General features: G+C 45.2%; 1 protein-coding gene across 1 annotated transcript; it reads left to right on the top strand.

The window, feature by feature from the left end:
* Nucleotides 1-7752: 7752 nt before the first annotated feature.
* Nucleotides 7753-14570, top strand: CMTM3 (CKLF like MARVEL transmembrane domain containing 3). The gene is made up of 4 exons (XM_027665168.1): nt 7753-8008; nt 9702-9797; nt 11022-11139; nt 12705-14570. Exons 1-4 carry the CDS (start codon nt 7907-7909, stop codon nt 12731-12733), a joined length of 345 nt encoding a protein of 114 aa, XP_027520969.1. The 5' UTR covers nt 7753-7906; the 3' UTR covers nt 12734-14570.
* Nucleotides 14571-14895: the final 325 nt, after the last annotated feature.

Below are 14895 nucleotides of genomic sequence, written 5' to 3'. Positions count from 1 at the left end.
CCCCCAGAAATACACCAGGGTTTGTTTTCCTTTAGGTACAGGTTCTGAGGTCAGGGCTGGTGGTAATTATAGGCCTTTGGGTTTCAGTGTGACACTTTCTGGAATTTTATTTGTAAAGGCTTAAAGCCTGGCAGCTGAAACAGTGCCCACATGATAGGGAAAGAGATCACTTACCCCAAGGGAAGTGGGTATTTCACAATAAAATTTAACTTTTGAGTAGAAAGCTAGTTGATTGAAATCAGACCTTCAACATAATTTTTGTCAGAAATAATGATAAATTTAAACACTAAGTTTTGTATGATTTTACCTAGAGCTTGGGCAGCCCAAAAGAATAGTCAAGTCTGTGGAGTGCTGTTTACATGTGCAAGATGACTCTGGGTATTCACTGTGTGAACTCAGGGAAGGAAACAAGGAAATTCAAGCAAGAGAAAGGGAAGGAAGAGGCAGAACTCTCCATGGCCAGCTGGGGGGGACCAGCCCTAAGAGTGTGAGGCTGCGGGCACTGCCCTGTGGCAGAGAGCACAGGGAGATGTGAGGCTGGCTTTGAGAGGAAAAGGTTTTCATTCAGGAGGTGAGGATGGCTTCTGTGGTGGGAAAAGCTTGGGCTGAGCAGCAGCAGGCCATGAGCTGTATCAGCTCCACTAAAAAAATTCCAGCATAGTTTACAAAAACATACATTTAGAAGATACCAAAACCCAACTAACTTGGCTCTCTTGGCACATATTTTTGTTACATACTATAACCTATACTGGAATTTCCTTTACAAGCTTACAGCCAGTTAAGGATGGCTTTCAGACAGACTGGCTTTTAGCATCTCTGAATGATGACATATTTGAGGAATACTGTTTTGGTCATGGGATCAGACTCACCCTTTTGTTGTCATAGAGAAGTGCTGATTATGCCTCCTTGGAGTAATAAAAACTGCTCTGTCTTGACAAAACAGGGATTTATCCTCTGTAAGGCCACTCAGGGCTTCCCAAGGGTTTGGCTGGCTGAAAGCAGCTCTGAAAGCCCATCTGCTGAAATCTCTGTGTGGTGTTGCAGGCCAGCCCATGTGCTTAGGACGTGGTTTCCTGGCAGAGGGGAGGCAGCAGTAGTTTCTCTCCAGTTGTCTAAGCCTTGCCAGAAGAAACCCTTGAGGACAACACAGGCCCCAGAATAAATGCAGTCTGTATACAATTAGAGAAGTACAGTGCCAAATAATTGAAGACAAGTCCAAGTTCAATCTCTCACAGTTTAAATCTGTGTTTCATCTTTAGCTTTGTATTTCAGGTCTTGAATGTTTCATTTTCCCTCTTTGACACAGTGCTGATGCAGGATGGGGTTCTGCAAAGACCTTTGTAAATAATATTCATGGGATATATAGTGTCTTTTGTTCAGAAACAAAGTGGGGTCCTCATTACTGTTACCAAATGTCACATTATTATTCAGCAGCTGGGCCGTTCACCAGAAATGCACTTTATTTCTTGGCTTTCCAGCTGTGCAAGCAGCAGCTCTGCTGCGGGCGGATTGGTGGGAGCTGCTGCTCCGCTGCAGGAAACACCAAGTCAGGTTTGCAGCCTTCAAAAACCACCAGAACCTGCACAGTGCATTGCCACCAAAGCCCAGCAGTGACTCTGGGCAAACCCTGACTGAGCAGAGGGTTTCACTTCTCCTCTGTGGGCTGTGACAGTGATCACGAGTGGGCTCAGTGCCCCCGTGGGCTCAGCACCACGCTGGGGGAGCCAGTGAAAGCCTTGCTTTGACCAGCAGAAGGGGCTGGCAGGTGACCAGTTCAGCTGTCACTGGCTGCCCCAGACTCTGCAGACTGAGACAAGTGCCACATTCCCTTCCCTTGCCGAACTGGAGGCTGCAGGGCCTGGCAGTGTGTGTCCCAGGGCAGCTGCACCAGGAGCTCCACGCTGCCCGCCAGGACTGCTTTGTTCAGGTGGCAGGAAACTGCTACAGCCACTTTTTAAATAACATTCACACATTTCCACACGGAGGATGGATCTTTACCATGTTCAGGTGTAATTTTCACATTGGTCTGTAAACTGCTCTGTGGGCTATCAGGTCTGGCTATCTTGGTGCTTCCCCAGAACAAGTCAGGCTGGAGATGGAGCTGATTGCTGCTAAAAGTGTAACTATAATCTCAAATTTTATTCAGATAAGGAAGTTATCCTCCCCCCCCCCCACCTGCTCCTTTTTCTTTTGATCTCCACAGAATCTCACAACGGGTGGGGTTGGAAGGGACCTCTGGGAAACATCTAGTCCACCCCCTGTTAACCTGCCTTATTAATTTTTTATTCCATCTGGGATACCTATAGAGCCAGAAAGAAGCAGCAACATCAAGTACATGAATAAGCTTTGCTTTTTCCTGATCCTGTTTATTTTCACTGCCTTGCTCCTCTTTCTAATCACCATTCTTCATCTCCCAATATATTTTTTTCTTTCTATTCTCCTCCATGCCATTATTTCTTCCATATATTTTAACACTCTTCTTGAGCTACTCATTTTTCCTAAATACTCAAACTGCTCTCTCAAAGGTCAGCATCTTATCCATGCTCTTTCTACCCTTCAGTGCAGTTTTCAGTTCCCTCTGTCCTGTGTTGGAACTGTTTAACAGCCACTCTCATACCTGCCACCAGAGCTTGTCCAGGCAAGATCCCCATGTCTGCATTCAGCTGCTCACCCCTGCTGCTTCAGTCCTGCTTTTGTGTTTGTCCTAAATTGGCATCTCCTTAGTCTCCTCAAGCCAGTATGCAGTGGCACTACACTTTATTTTTCTATAAAAATGCAGTGTGAATATGTAAAGGTGTGCCACCTTTGTGGTGACATAAAGGATGTAGAAATCATTGTGCCTGTTTCTCTCTTTTCCCATCTTTCTTCAGTCTTTTCAGTCTTCTCTGAATTGACCTTCATAACTGAAACTTCCAGATACTTGGTGTAAAGTCTCCTTTGAAGAAGACTCCTGCACCTTTTTCAGGGTCTGTAGGCAGGAGGCCACCCCTGCAGATAATTCTGGGGACCAGGAACTTCACCTGCACAAGTACAATGGAGAAATAATTGAATAGCAGAGCTCACCAAGTGATGTACTTTGTCCCTCTGCCAAAAAATAATAACAAAATGCACTCTTGTCCAAAAGATATCACCTGTTCTTTTCTTTGGAGGGGAGATGAGGAGCAGCCTGCAGTGGTTCAGCTGCCTGTACCCATGGGAGGCACTGGGGCTGTTCCCTTCACAGAGGAGACAAACACCTTCTGAGCTGCCATGACCTCAGACTCCAGCAGTCCCCCCTCCCTTAAGGGACACTCTGCTCTCTAACCAGTGTAACTCATTTTTTAGACCTTAAATTGCAAGCTGATTATACAATGAAGTATAACTTTGTAATGCCTGGCCAGTTTAAGAAGCTCAGCAACACAGTATTAAGTAATAATTACATGGGACAAAATTACTTTCTGAAACACAATGCCAAAGGAGTTTCTTTAAAAAAGTACTATGTAATAGTTCTCTTTTTTATTTTGTGGGAAGGGGAATGTACATAAAAAGTGCTCAATGAAAAGTCAGGCTTCTTTTAGCCAGGATCTTTTTTTACTTTTACCATTGCCAAGCTATGAAAGGATCCTGTCCTGCTCTTTGCTGCATTTAGAGCTTTCTGCATCCAGATATTCCTCCACAGTAAAGCTGGCAACAGTCACACCAACCTCTCATCAGCAGCACGGGAACAACTCAGACTCTGAGCTGCTGTCAGTGCTGAGGATGTAACCCCAGTGGGGGGAAGAAAAACACCCTGTGTAAATACAAATGGATAGAACTCATAAAACACTATTAACTTATAGTTTCTCCCAGAAGCTGCAATGCTTTCTGAAAGTGCTAGAAATGAACTTGCAACTGCATGAGCCTCACAAACTTCCTCTCTTAGCTGCCTGTTTTTTAGCATAGACACAGAGTATTAGAAAAACAACAAGGTCCCTTTGCTTGACCTTTCTCTGAAATCACCCTTAAACACACAGCTACAGGAAAAGAGGTGCAGAACAAGTGTGAAGGGTCAGGTTGTATTCTGAAGGTTGCTTTTGAGTTTTAAAGCAACTTTCACATTGACAGATGTTTGTCTCAAAGACTTGAAGTCTGGAAAAGTAAGTAGGTAGGTGTCATTATTTCTGGATACACACTGGCACTTCAGTGTGTGTATTGTGGGAGGAGAGGTATATTTTTTAAATTTCCAACTTTTAAGGTAACATCAAATGCTTGAATTAGTGGCAGTGCAATTAAATGGTCACACAAGGTAACAAGATAACTACTCAGTTTTATAATTCAGAAAAGACAGTAGTAGATGATAGCCAGTATTGCTCCAGGAGTCCATGCACTCCACATGTCAGAAGGGCAAATGAGCTCTACACAAAAAGAAATGAGAAACCATCAAAACCCTACAATTTGTGGGCTCTTGCATTACATAGGGCTGTCACCAAGCTACTGAGTTGGTTTGGCACTGAAATCCATGTCAGGGCTGCAAAGAGAGACAAGAAAGAACCATCCCTGTAGCCATCACCTGGCAGAGCCCTTGGGCACCTCCTTCCCTTTGTTTCTCTTGCTCTTTCTTTGCCTCTCTCCCCTTCCTGCACCTTCTACCCTTCCCCCAAGGAAGGCTGTAGCATCTAAAACCACCACCCTTCAAACCTTCATCCTCAAAATCTGGTCCACTATCTTATAGATGGGTTTTTCACATAAAATCCTCCTTGGGCCTCCTCAGTCCCTGAGTGCCCCCAAAATGAGGACTGATGCTTAACTGGAGAGCAGTTATGACTTCAGGTCAGAGTCTTTCCCCTTTACTAATAGAATCAATAATCTGTTGCAATCAAGGAACTTCTTGTGAATCCAGGGTGCCTTTTTTTACTGTGCCTTGATGTGCACCTCCCCTGCACAACGGGAAGGGGAGTCAGGAGGGGAGAATGGGATGGGCTGGACATCCCCCTCTCCGGGGATGGTGGGAATACAGAAACTGTCCTTCAGGGCTGAGGAACAGGCAGCAGGACACTGCTGTGACCTACCAGTGATGGAAGGGTTTGTTTGAACAAGTAACTGCCTGGTAACCAGATTTTAAAATGAACAATATTTCCCCAGCTTCTCTGAATCAGACCAAACCAGAAAGTTGAAATGACTGATCTTTCCGTGTCTTCAGCAGCTTACCTGGCACAGAGGCAGGAATCCCACTGGCACACAGCACACTGGAGCAGGAGCTCCTTGGCTTTTTCTTGCCACAAAAGAAGCTTCTGTTTGCACCCTGAGCTGTGTTACAGCAGGACTTGGGCTCCTGTTTCAACCCACATCCGGGTGAGGGGGAGACAGTGGGAACCTTGACTTGCACAAATTCCCATAAAGCTGATAATAAAAGAGCTCAAAGGCTCTGCCTTTCACCTCCCCACTTTCTGACAGGAAAACTCTTTTCTCTGTACAAAGGCAGGCAGAGCACAGGACTTAGTGTATCAAACAGAATCGAGATCAAAGGGATCTCAACTGTGCACCATCAACTTACATATCTCAGATTTGCCTCTCTGCCTCTCCTTGCTGCTGCAGTGTGATGGATTATTTAACACTGCATTTAATCTTTTCATAAGAGATTACCAGGTTTAGTTCAGGTCTAACGTTCTGCCATTGAAAGGACTTTGGTAGGTGGGACCTATCCTGAACATCTCCTCCCTGCTGCTGTTCCTCCCCATCACACACTTCCCTTCAGCCACAAAAGGGAGATATTTTTTCAACACCAGAACAAGAAAAAATGTCCTGTATACACGGTGATTTCTTTTTAATCCAAGAACACATTAAACCATGCCTAAATTATGTTCCACAAATGCAGGTGAAGCAGATTCACAAAGTCCAGTCTTTGTTCTTGGGGAAGGGGGGGAAGAGAGCAGGTGTGATAGGAAGGAGGAAGAAATCCTCTCTCCTCTTAGTAGTTGTCAAGCTCTGTTATATCCACTTCTCTTCAAAGACCATTCACCACTCTCCACTCACTGACAGAAAATACCAACTGAGGATGAGATACAGTGAATGAGTTCCCTCTGCTGTAGGAAAACTGGAAGAACCTGCCAAGAGGCTGTGTAAGCAATAGCCAAAAAATAATAGGATAAACAGCAACAAATAGGGTAAATATGAAGAGGTAAGAGGCCTATACTGCACCAGAACAGCTTCTTAGTGAAACGAGAACAATGCATAGGCAGTTTAAGATAAATATAGTCTCTTACTAAAAATGGCACATCCTCTCTAACTTCACCACCCACTCCTAATGGATCAAAACAATATTCTCCAGCTCTCAGCAGCCTGGTGAAGAACTGACTGCTTTCCCCAAAAAACAGGCTTAGAAAAAAGGCTTCTTAATTAATTACATTAAAAAATTATTTCAGTGGGATTGAACTGCTTAGTTACCCCCTAAACTTAAAAAGGTTCTTTTGGTACATGTATTTGAGTGTTGGCTGACCTCTCCTAGGCGTAATTATTAATTAATAATTATTTATAGGAGCCTTATCAGTCAAGTATAACAATGATTTTTTTTTCTGAGGTCTAGATGAACACAAGCAAAGAAATCCATTGAGCTGAAATTTAATGAGGCAAATACATTGATTGCTTTGCAGGAAGCCACACCTGCCTTCAGATGTGCCATCTGGGAGAAAATAATACATTTATTTTCAGTCTTGTATAAGTAGGAAGGTCAGTGTCACAATTTAGAATTTAGAAGTTCAAAAAATCCTTCTGATGGGATGCTCAGACAGTACCCAAAGCACCTCTGAGCACTGGGAAGGCAGGGATTTGTCTCCATGAGGGAAGAGCACCCCAGGTGCAAACTGGCACATAATACCCAAAATGTGTAATTCAGTATCCTGTTTTTGTTACTGTAAGCTGATTTGATGACAACAGCAACCAGTTTCCCTGCAAGGCAGTAAAACAGCAGGGCTGGAGCCTCTTCCTGCAGGTGACCAACTCCCAGTACATCCTTTGAGGTGTTCTGAAGTTTCTCCCTGGTTCCCTCCCCTCCCACCTTCACCAACAGCAGCTCAAAGTCCAGAAGTGTAGGACAGCACCTGGTACTACATGGTTTAGGTAAAAAATCATTTTCTTTAGCCATTTTCCCATTGTGACACTTTCTGTCTTGAACCATAAACTGTATTCCAAAGGTATTTTAATTGAAAGGGAAAACAAATGCCATTTTTATTATTTTGTAGAGTTAGGAAACATCATGGAGATAAATTTATGGGAGTTATCTATCCTAATACTATCTAAAACAGCTTTCTACACTGGAAAACTAGAACCAGAGACTTCCAGACACCACAGAACAATTAATTCTTGGCTCTTTTCTATCCATCATCAGCAGACTTTTTTCTTTCCACTCTAAGGAGATTATAAATGCTGAGTTACTTTGGGCTGTCTGAGCAATGATTTGAGTTTCAAATGAGACCTGTCATAGCTGAAAGCTTAAAGCTCTGCTTGCTTGGCAGAGCCCCACTCTCTTTTCAGAATTATGTTGTCAGAACTGTTTACAATCCAGAGCAAATCACTGACACAGAGAGATGCAGATCCACCCAGCACTCCAGAAAACCAATTTCACACGCCTGGAAATAAACACCATTACTTGAGATTTATTCCATGCTGAACAAGAACATTCATTTGGCCCAATATAGAAAACAAACAAACAAACAAACAAAACAAAACAAAACCAAAAAAAAACCAAAAAAAAAAAAAAAAACAGTAAGAAGCAAAGCAATGCCTTCAGCAGCAGCACTGACAGAAACACACAGGGAAAACAACCCTTGCGAGCTGCTCAGCCACCCACAGCTCTGCTATTCCAGGCCAATAATGACGAGTTTTCCCTCTACTCCAGGTGCTGTCATTTATCATCTTTATCTGCTATATTGCATCTCTAGCAGCTTCTTTCATGATGGCACCACTCCTAGAGTTTCTGCTGGCACTGTTTCTTTTTTATGCCTACGCCTCCAAGCTTAATGAGAAGTTTAAAGGACTCTACTGGCCTTTGACGGTAAGTGGAATGTGCAGCACAAACCCCCAGACTGAACTGGGCAGGGTTGCAGGAGGAGAAGGGACTGCACAGGAGTTTAGGGTCACTGTTAACAAGTTCACCCCCTTATTAGAAACTTGTCTGTGTTGCCTCTCGTACAGCAGGTCCCCCAGCACTCTTTGAACTGTGCTGTACTGTACACCACAGCTTGTTCTGGTGCTGGCACAAAGCTTGGCTTTATCAAAGCACAGAATTTATGCCTGATTCCAGGCACGTGGCTTAGGGCTGGATCTTCAGAGGCAGCATCAGCCTAAGTCAGTCTGACCACTGCTGGGAGCTCCTCACCATTGCCACCCTCACCAGCAGGGACACAGCTGTGCTGTTAGTGAGGGACAGACTTTACTGGGATGGTTTTAAATTCTCAGCAAGTGCTGCAGAGGGGCAGAGTCATACCACAAACACAGCTGCTTCTGGAAAGGGGCAGCCCTGCAGCTCCTGCCCATTCCTGCCCACACAGGAGCCCCGTGCTGGGGCTGCAGGCAATCCTGGCCACTGGATGTCCCTGCTGCCTCAGACACTGCACAGGGAGCAGCTGTCTAGCAGTACAAATACTGCCAAAACCCCTGCTAATCTAATTAATCTGGAGTCTCTCTTGGTACCAGCAATAGTTCATCACAGTGAGATCTGAACTAGAGCTCTCAGTGCATAAAAAGAGCAAGGCCCTGGTGGGTAAAGCAGCATCAGTGGCTTTGACACTGCACAGTTTTCACTTGGTAATCTCAGTTCCATCATTTTCTCATTTTCTACACCCATCTGATTCCAGAACCAAGACAAAAAAGGCACTTGTGTGTTTATTGTGGCCATTACCTTAATATACTGCAGCCACAGAATGTAGATAATTGACCCTGTCCTGACTTCAGAAGAGTCAAGTTGCTTGTAGGATTTGTGTTCTGAGACATCATCCCTCTGTTCTGAAAGGGCAGAAGAACTAATTGTGAACAGAGCTCAAGTGCAGCTCCCACGATTTGCACATCCCTGGGAATCACAGCTCTATTTAACACCTACTTCAGAGACATCCCTGCTGGTGTCCCAGGGCATGGCCCTGCCCTGCAGAACCACAGCAGCACCTATCCCAGTGATCACAACTGCCACTATCCCAGTGGCACTTGGGCAGGCTGCTGGAATCACAACAACATGCTGAGCATAAACCATTTCAATAAACAAAGTGGTTAATTCCTGACTGAGGAGTTCCTACAGACAGAGATCATCATATAGCCCTATATCCATGTAGGGACAAGCACCCCCCTGTTCCCACAGGAGCTGTAGCCTCCTCCTGAGCCCCTGGTACCACAGGAGTTCTGCTTCAAGATGAGAGTTTCAGGCATTTCAGATGGTTCTTTCCTTGCTGTGCTCCAGGCAAACGCCACAGGACAGCCCTTCCCAGCCTGAGGGGTCTGCCCCACACAAGTTAAAAGCAGGAGTCACACAGCAGCTCCAAGAGCAGAAGCTCATGCCAAGATTCCAGTCATCCCTTTAGAACATTCCCCAGAGGAGCAGTTCCTGCAGCACAGGGCTGTGCTCACACAGCAGCCTCAGGGTGGTCACTGCTGCAGGAACAGAGGGTTTGAGGGTCATTTCCCAAACCATTTGCAGAGGGGTTTGCATGCTGGAGCTCCATGACTAATCTGGGAATGCACCACTGCTTCTTTCACAGGATTTCTTGCGCTGTGTCACTGCTGCCATTATTTACTTTGCCATTTCCATAGCTGCTGTCTCCAAGTACAATGATGGAGCATCTAAAGCAGCAGGGGTGAGTAGACATGAGCTTTCCACTCAAGTATTTTGGTGAACTGCCTATAGATATAGTTCAGAAACAGTTCAATTTTGACCCCATTGCAAGTAACAGAAGTTTCTGCAATTAACTGAGAATTCCTTTGCCCAAAGCAAAGAGGAAATGGTCAGTTATTCAGAAAAATATGTTTTGAATCAATAGTTTTTCATTCTGACAGTGCTGCTCAGTGTTAACTGTGTTCCTTAGGGAAGGCACCTGTTCTGCCTTTTGATTTCCCCAGATGTACAGGGAAGAGAAACTCTGTTTCTGCAAAAAGTATCAAGATCCTTGAATGGAGGGAATAATATTAATGATTAAAAAAAGGAATCAAACCTGTAACTCCTAAGGCCAGTCTAAATTAAGTCATTTCAACCTCGTGCCTCTACCTCTCAATTTTACTTGGGATGAGTTGAAACAAGAACAGTGTCATTTTACCCTCCAGTACAAGGGCTGCCCAGAAGAGAGCCTTTGCCATCAGCATTTTGTGTTCAGAAATACAATCCAGCCTCTGCATCTGCAACCTGACTCTAGGCATCAATAATGGATGCAACATAAATAAAATCTGCATCATAATTTTTAAAGATAGGGAAGAACAATACCCAGTAGTGCTGACCAGGAGCCCTTACCAAACCATCCCCAGTCACACACAGTTCCAACACAGACCTTGTTTTAATCTTTGTCCCTCAATTTAGAGGTGGAGGAATACAAGTGCATTTACCCCAGAGTGAAACCCAGCCTGTTCTTGGCACTCCTGCTGCTCTGGCTCTGAAGGGGGAACTCCAGAATCATTTTAATCTCAGTCTAGTTCACTCAGCAATAGACAGGTCTCCTTGCAAACCAGTAAGAAATTATTTCCAGAGAAATCAAGGTGATTTCTTGGTGGCACAGAGATGCCCTGGGATGGTGGAGGTGCAGGTTTTGTTCTCCTGCAACTCCCAGCAGAGCTGATGTTTAGAACATGCCCAGAGGGGCCTGGGGAAGGGCTAAGGACACATCTGATGACTTCTCAGGCTCCCAAATTAGCTGTAATTTAGCTGAGGCCAATGGGTCACAAGCCATTTCCCTTCCCTGTCTTCTTGGGAAGGCACAGGCCAAAACCACCAAGCTCAAGCTTTGAGTTTTTCTTGTGTTGGCTCAGCTCATTTTGGTTTGTCATTGATGGACGTGGCCTGTTGTTAAAGGAGTGTTCTTTTGCCCTTGTAGGTGTTTGGGTTTGTGGCCACCATCGTGTTTGCCATTGATTTCTACATCACCTTCAATGACCTGGTCAGCTTCCTCAAGCAGGGCAGCTCCGATCCCCCCGAGGGGCACAAGTCAGAAGGTGGGTAAAATTCCCTGGTTTGTCACATGAGCAGGTAATGTGAGATTTTCTTCTCCATTTCACCTTTGTAGAGGAGCAAGAGCACTTAGTTTCTATTCCTGGCTGCCTTGGTTTTGTATGCCACAACTGTGCTCAGTTATGAAGCTGCTCAGTCCTTGAATACAACAACTGGAATTTCAGGGACTTACAAAGATAAGGAGCAAGCCAGGAATGTGAAGTTTCGCAGAGTTTCACGACATCTAAATTTGAAAGGCCCTAAATCCAGTTATAGAAATTATCAGCAGCACAGACTTTCTTCCTCCATCAAAATGTCTTACTGTAAAAACAAGCAAACATCTGCCTTTTTTCCTTGGTAACTTAATAATTAACATCCATTTGTTCACAGTCTTTTATGTCCAATAGTGCTCTTCTCTGTATCATCTCCTTATCATGATTGCCTGTTATGACCAGCTTTGACCATCTGTGGGCAAATGGCCTTGAAATCCCAGGGCCAAACAGCATAAAATCGACAAGATTATTATGAATTTGTTTTTTCTGTCTACTTCAGACAGATCCACTTAGACAAAGATAAAAAGAGGGACCCACTGTTGGGCGTTCAAATCCAATTCAGGTCAAGTCAGGCCAGAGGTAGTAATTTTACAGTACCCAGCAGGCCAAACTGGGCATCATGTCCCTGTGACACTGCTCATTCCACTGACACAGAGGAAAAAGACTGTTCCATGCTTTAAAAAAAAAAAAAAAAAGAAATCCCCAAAACAACAACCCACACAAAACCAAAACCCACAAACATCCTCAAAAACAAACACCCAAGATGTGTATAGAATCCTAGAAGGTGTGCAGTTGCTCTAGGAGGGATTTTAGTAGACTGTTACATGTTTTGCAAGCTTTAGGCCAAAAAGAGAGACCAAAAAAGAAGAATTAAATGGAACAGATCACAGGAAATAGACTGTTAAGACTAAAAACTGAACTGACCTCAGAAGATGATCAAGTGACAAGGGCACAAAATTAGGGTACAGATTAGATCTAATTTCCCTGGAGATCGAGGCAGAAATACATAAACCCACATAAACCCACAGCTGTGCAGCCAGGCAGCTTTGGGGGGATGGTGTGACTGTGCAAGGAGGGCTCTGCCCTGACTGTTCCCCAGCACCAAGCTGGGGCTGAGGCCAGCAGGATGTATCTCTGCAGCCTGTTGGGATCCCCACCATGCCAGAGCTGCTGCTCTGAGGCTTTGCTGGCAGAGCAGGACCCGCACACGGTTCTGGAGGCAGGAGGGGCAGCACAGGCTCCTCCCGTGTCACACCAACAGCAGCAGCGCTGCCACCCCCTCCTCCGAGCCAGCCCTGCACTGGGGGCTCCAGTGCCCCTCAGCAGCATCTCCCAGCTCCTCTGAAGCACCCTCAGTGTTCCATCCTGTCAGCAGGAATGTCACAGGAGTGTCACTCCCCCAGCCCTTCCTTTGGAGCAGCTCCTGCCAGGAGCAGCAGTGTCTCTCCCAGCCAGAGCTGCAGCAGGTGGGGGGTTCCAGCTCTCATCTCACTCTCATTCCTTGTTTTACCCCTCAGATGAGAACTCTGACTCTGACTCAGACTGAAGAACCAAACACCAACCAAGCATGAAGGGAAGATGATCAAGCACTTTCCTCTGCTGAATGCACTGCCAAGTGAAATATCTCCCTTATTGCAGCCTCCGGATCCTCTTTCCACCTCACTGTTCGTGGAATCACCAAGGCATGGACAGGGCAGTGATGTGGAAAAGGAGACTATTCCCAAAGCCATTAGAGACTCTGTCAGAACTAGAGATTCTGCAGTAGCTCAGCCTTTCACAGAAGAGTGTGTCCAAACACAGCTCAGTTCTCCTTTGCCCCTCCTTCCTCAGCCCTACAATGTCCTGAGTAAATGGGAGCAGCATTTTAAACATGTAATCAGAGCTTTTAACCTGCTTTCTTACTTCCAAATCCTTAACACTTACAGCTTTTGTACTTCTTGAAGTGCCAAAGAAGAGAGGTTTGAATGCCTCTATTTGTACTTTTTAACTAACAGTATTTCTTTCTCTGAAGTCTGAGTATTCCACTCAGAAGCACTGAAGGCCTGGATTACTTGGTTTCAGTACATTTATATCTGCTGCCTATCTGTGACCAGAAGTGACAACTGGAAATCTGCAGCAAGAGCAAACCTCAGTCTGACTGCTGCAGGCAGCTGGCTCATCAAACATTCACAAGCACTCTTTTTAAGCTGCTTGGATGGAGTCACATCCCATCTGCTGCCATTTCACCAATGATAGGAAGCAGGACAGGGGAGCCAGCCTCTTCCCAGTCCCTTTCCTGCTGGCTGTGTTTGCACAGCCAGGGAAGGCAGCCTTGCCAACCCACCAGGATCTGCCCAGTGGAGCCTGCAGGTGTCTGTGCACAGGACACCACAGGACAGCACTGCCTGCTCTGTGCTGGGGACACTGCTGCTCCCCCGACACCAGCACTGCACTTGGGCCATGGCTTTGCAAAACAGGGAACTGGTTCTGCCACACTTGGGAAACCTGAGCCCCAGGAGGGCAGGGCATCCCCCCTCTGTGAGAAGGCAAAGAAACCAAGCCCCAAACTACAGAAAGTCTGCAATGAGTTCATTTTCCCAGACCCCCTTCCTCAGTGGGAAGTGGGGGGTTGGATTGGGCTTTTTCCCCTGGAAGGCCAGGATTTATTGTGGTGCTGTAATCCAGGGAAAAAGCCTTCTGAATTCACAAAGTATTTTCACAAGTAGCACAGCTTACCTTGAAATGTTTGTATCCACCTACAGACACAAGGTGCTTGGGAAGAGCATGGCATCTCCTTACAGATGGCAGCAGACAGCTCTGTGCCAAAGAAATCTGTATATATTTTTAAAAATTAATATAGTACCAGAACAGGTGGCCTTTACAAAAACTAAAATGAGAGCAGATGGTACTAATGGAGTAAATGAAAAGCAGGGATAAAACAATGACGGCAGATTTCCTCTGGAATAAAATCACCACTTGGATTCCAGTTCCCTGGCAGCAGCTGGCTGCTGCCAGCAGCACACAGGACCTCACAGGGAGCAGGGGCTTGGGAAGGTGCTGGTCAAATTGGAGTTGTCCTCAGGCAGCTCCTCCATCTCCTGTTTCCTGACCACTGAGAATAAAAGCAAAACAAGTGGTTAATTCTAAATGTGACAAATCACCTCTACTTTTATAAGAAAGACATCTCTGGACCTTTTCCTGTATGAAATCCTGTGTTTCTTTCTCTTGTTGTCATATTTTACTGGCACACACTGTGACATCAGGGGACCTGGGCTCGTTTTTATACTCATTTTGTATTTCTCTTTTTTTTTTAATTAAAACAAAATGTACTGCATGTCACATCTGGAAACTAGTACATGGTTAATATTTAGAAACCACCCTGGATTAAACCTCTTTTCATAGAAGTGTTGAGTGTCTTTACTTTTTTTAAGATCTGATTTTACTGCCTTGCCTCTGCCCAGCAGAGGGATCAGTGATTTAAGGAACTCCATCACTGTGTGCTGGGGAGGTGGCAGAGCACAGGGGGACCAACCCCTGCTGCTCCCACAGCTCCTGAGGACAAACATCATCTTTGGGGCATAACCATGAAAGAATTGAACCAAGAATTAGTTTCCACATATTGAGACCTTGGGGATACAGAGCTCTCACCTGGCAACTAAAAACTGTAAAAACAGTCCCCTTGGGTTCACCCTTCACACTCGCTATAACCCAAAATATACTGAGGTTTTC

This window comes from Corapipo altera, unplaced genomic scaffold, assembly GCF_003945725.1.
Source record: "Corapipo altera isolate COAL_440 unplaced genomic scaffold, ASM394572v1 141, whole genome shotgun sequence".
Lineage (NCBI taxonomy): Eukaryota > Metazoa > Chordata > Aves > Passeriformes > Pipridae > Corapipo > Corapipo altera.
Note: the sequence above shows the minus strand (reverse complement) of the source record. Positions and strands in the feature narration are given on the sequence as shown.

Coding starts and splice junctions, on each gene's coding strand:
- CMTM3 (XM_027665168.1), top strand. CDS start 7,907: ATGATGGCACCACTCCTAGAGTTTCTGCTGGCACTGTTTCTTTTTTAT. Junction 9,798..11,021: donor GAGCATCTAAAGCAGCAGGG/GTGAGTAGACAT, acceptor TTGCCCTTGTAG/GTGTTTGGGTTTGTGGCCAC. Junction 11,140..12,704: donor CGAGGGGCACAAGTCAGAAG/GTGGGTAAAATT, acceptor TTTACCCCTCAG/ATGAGAACTCTGACTCTGAC.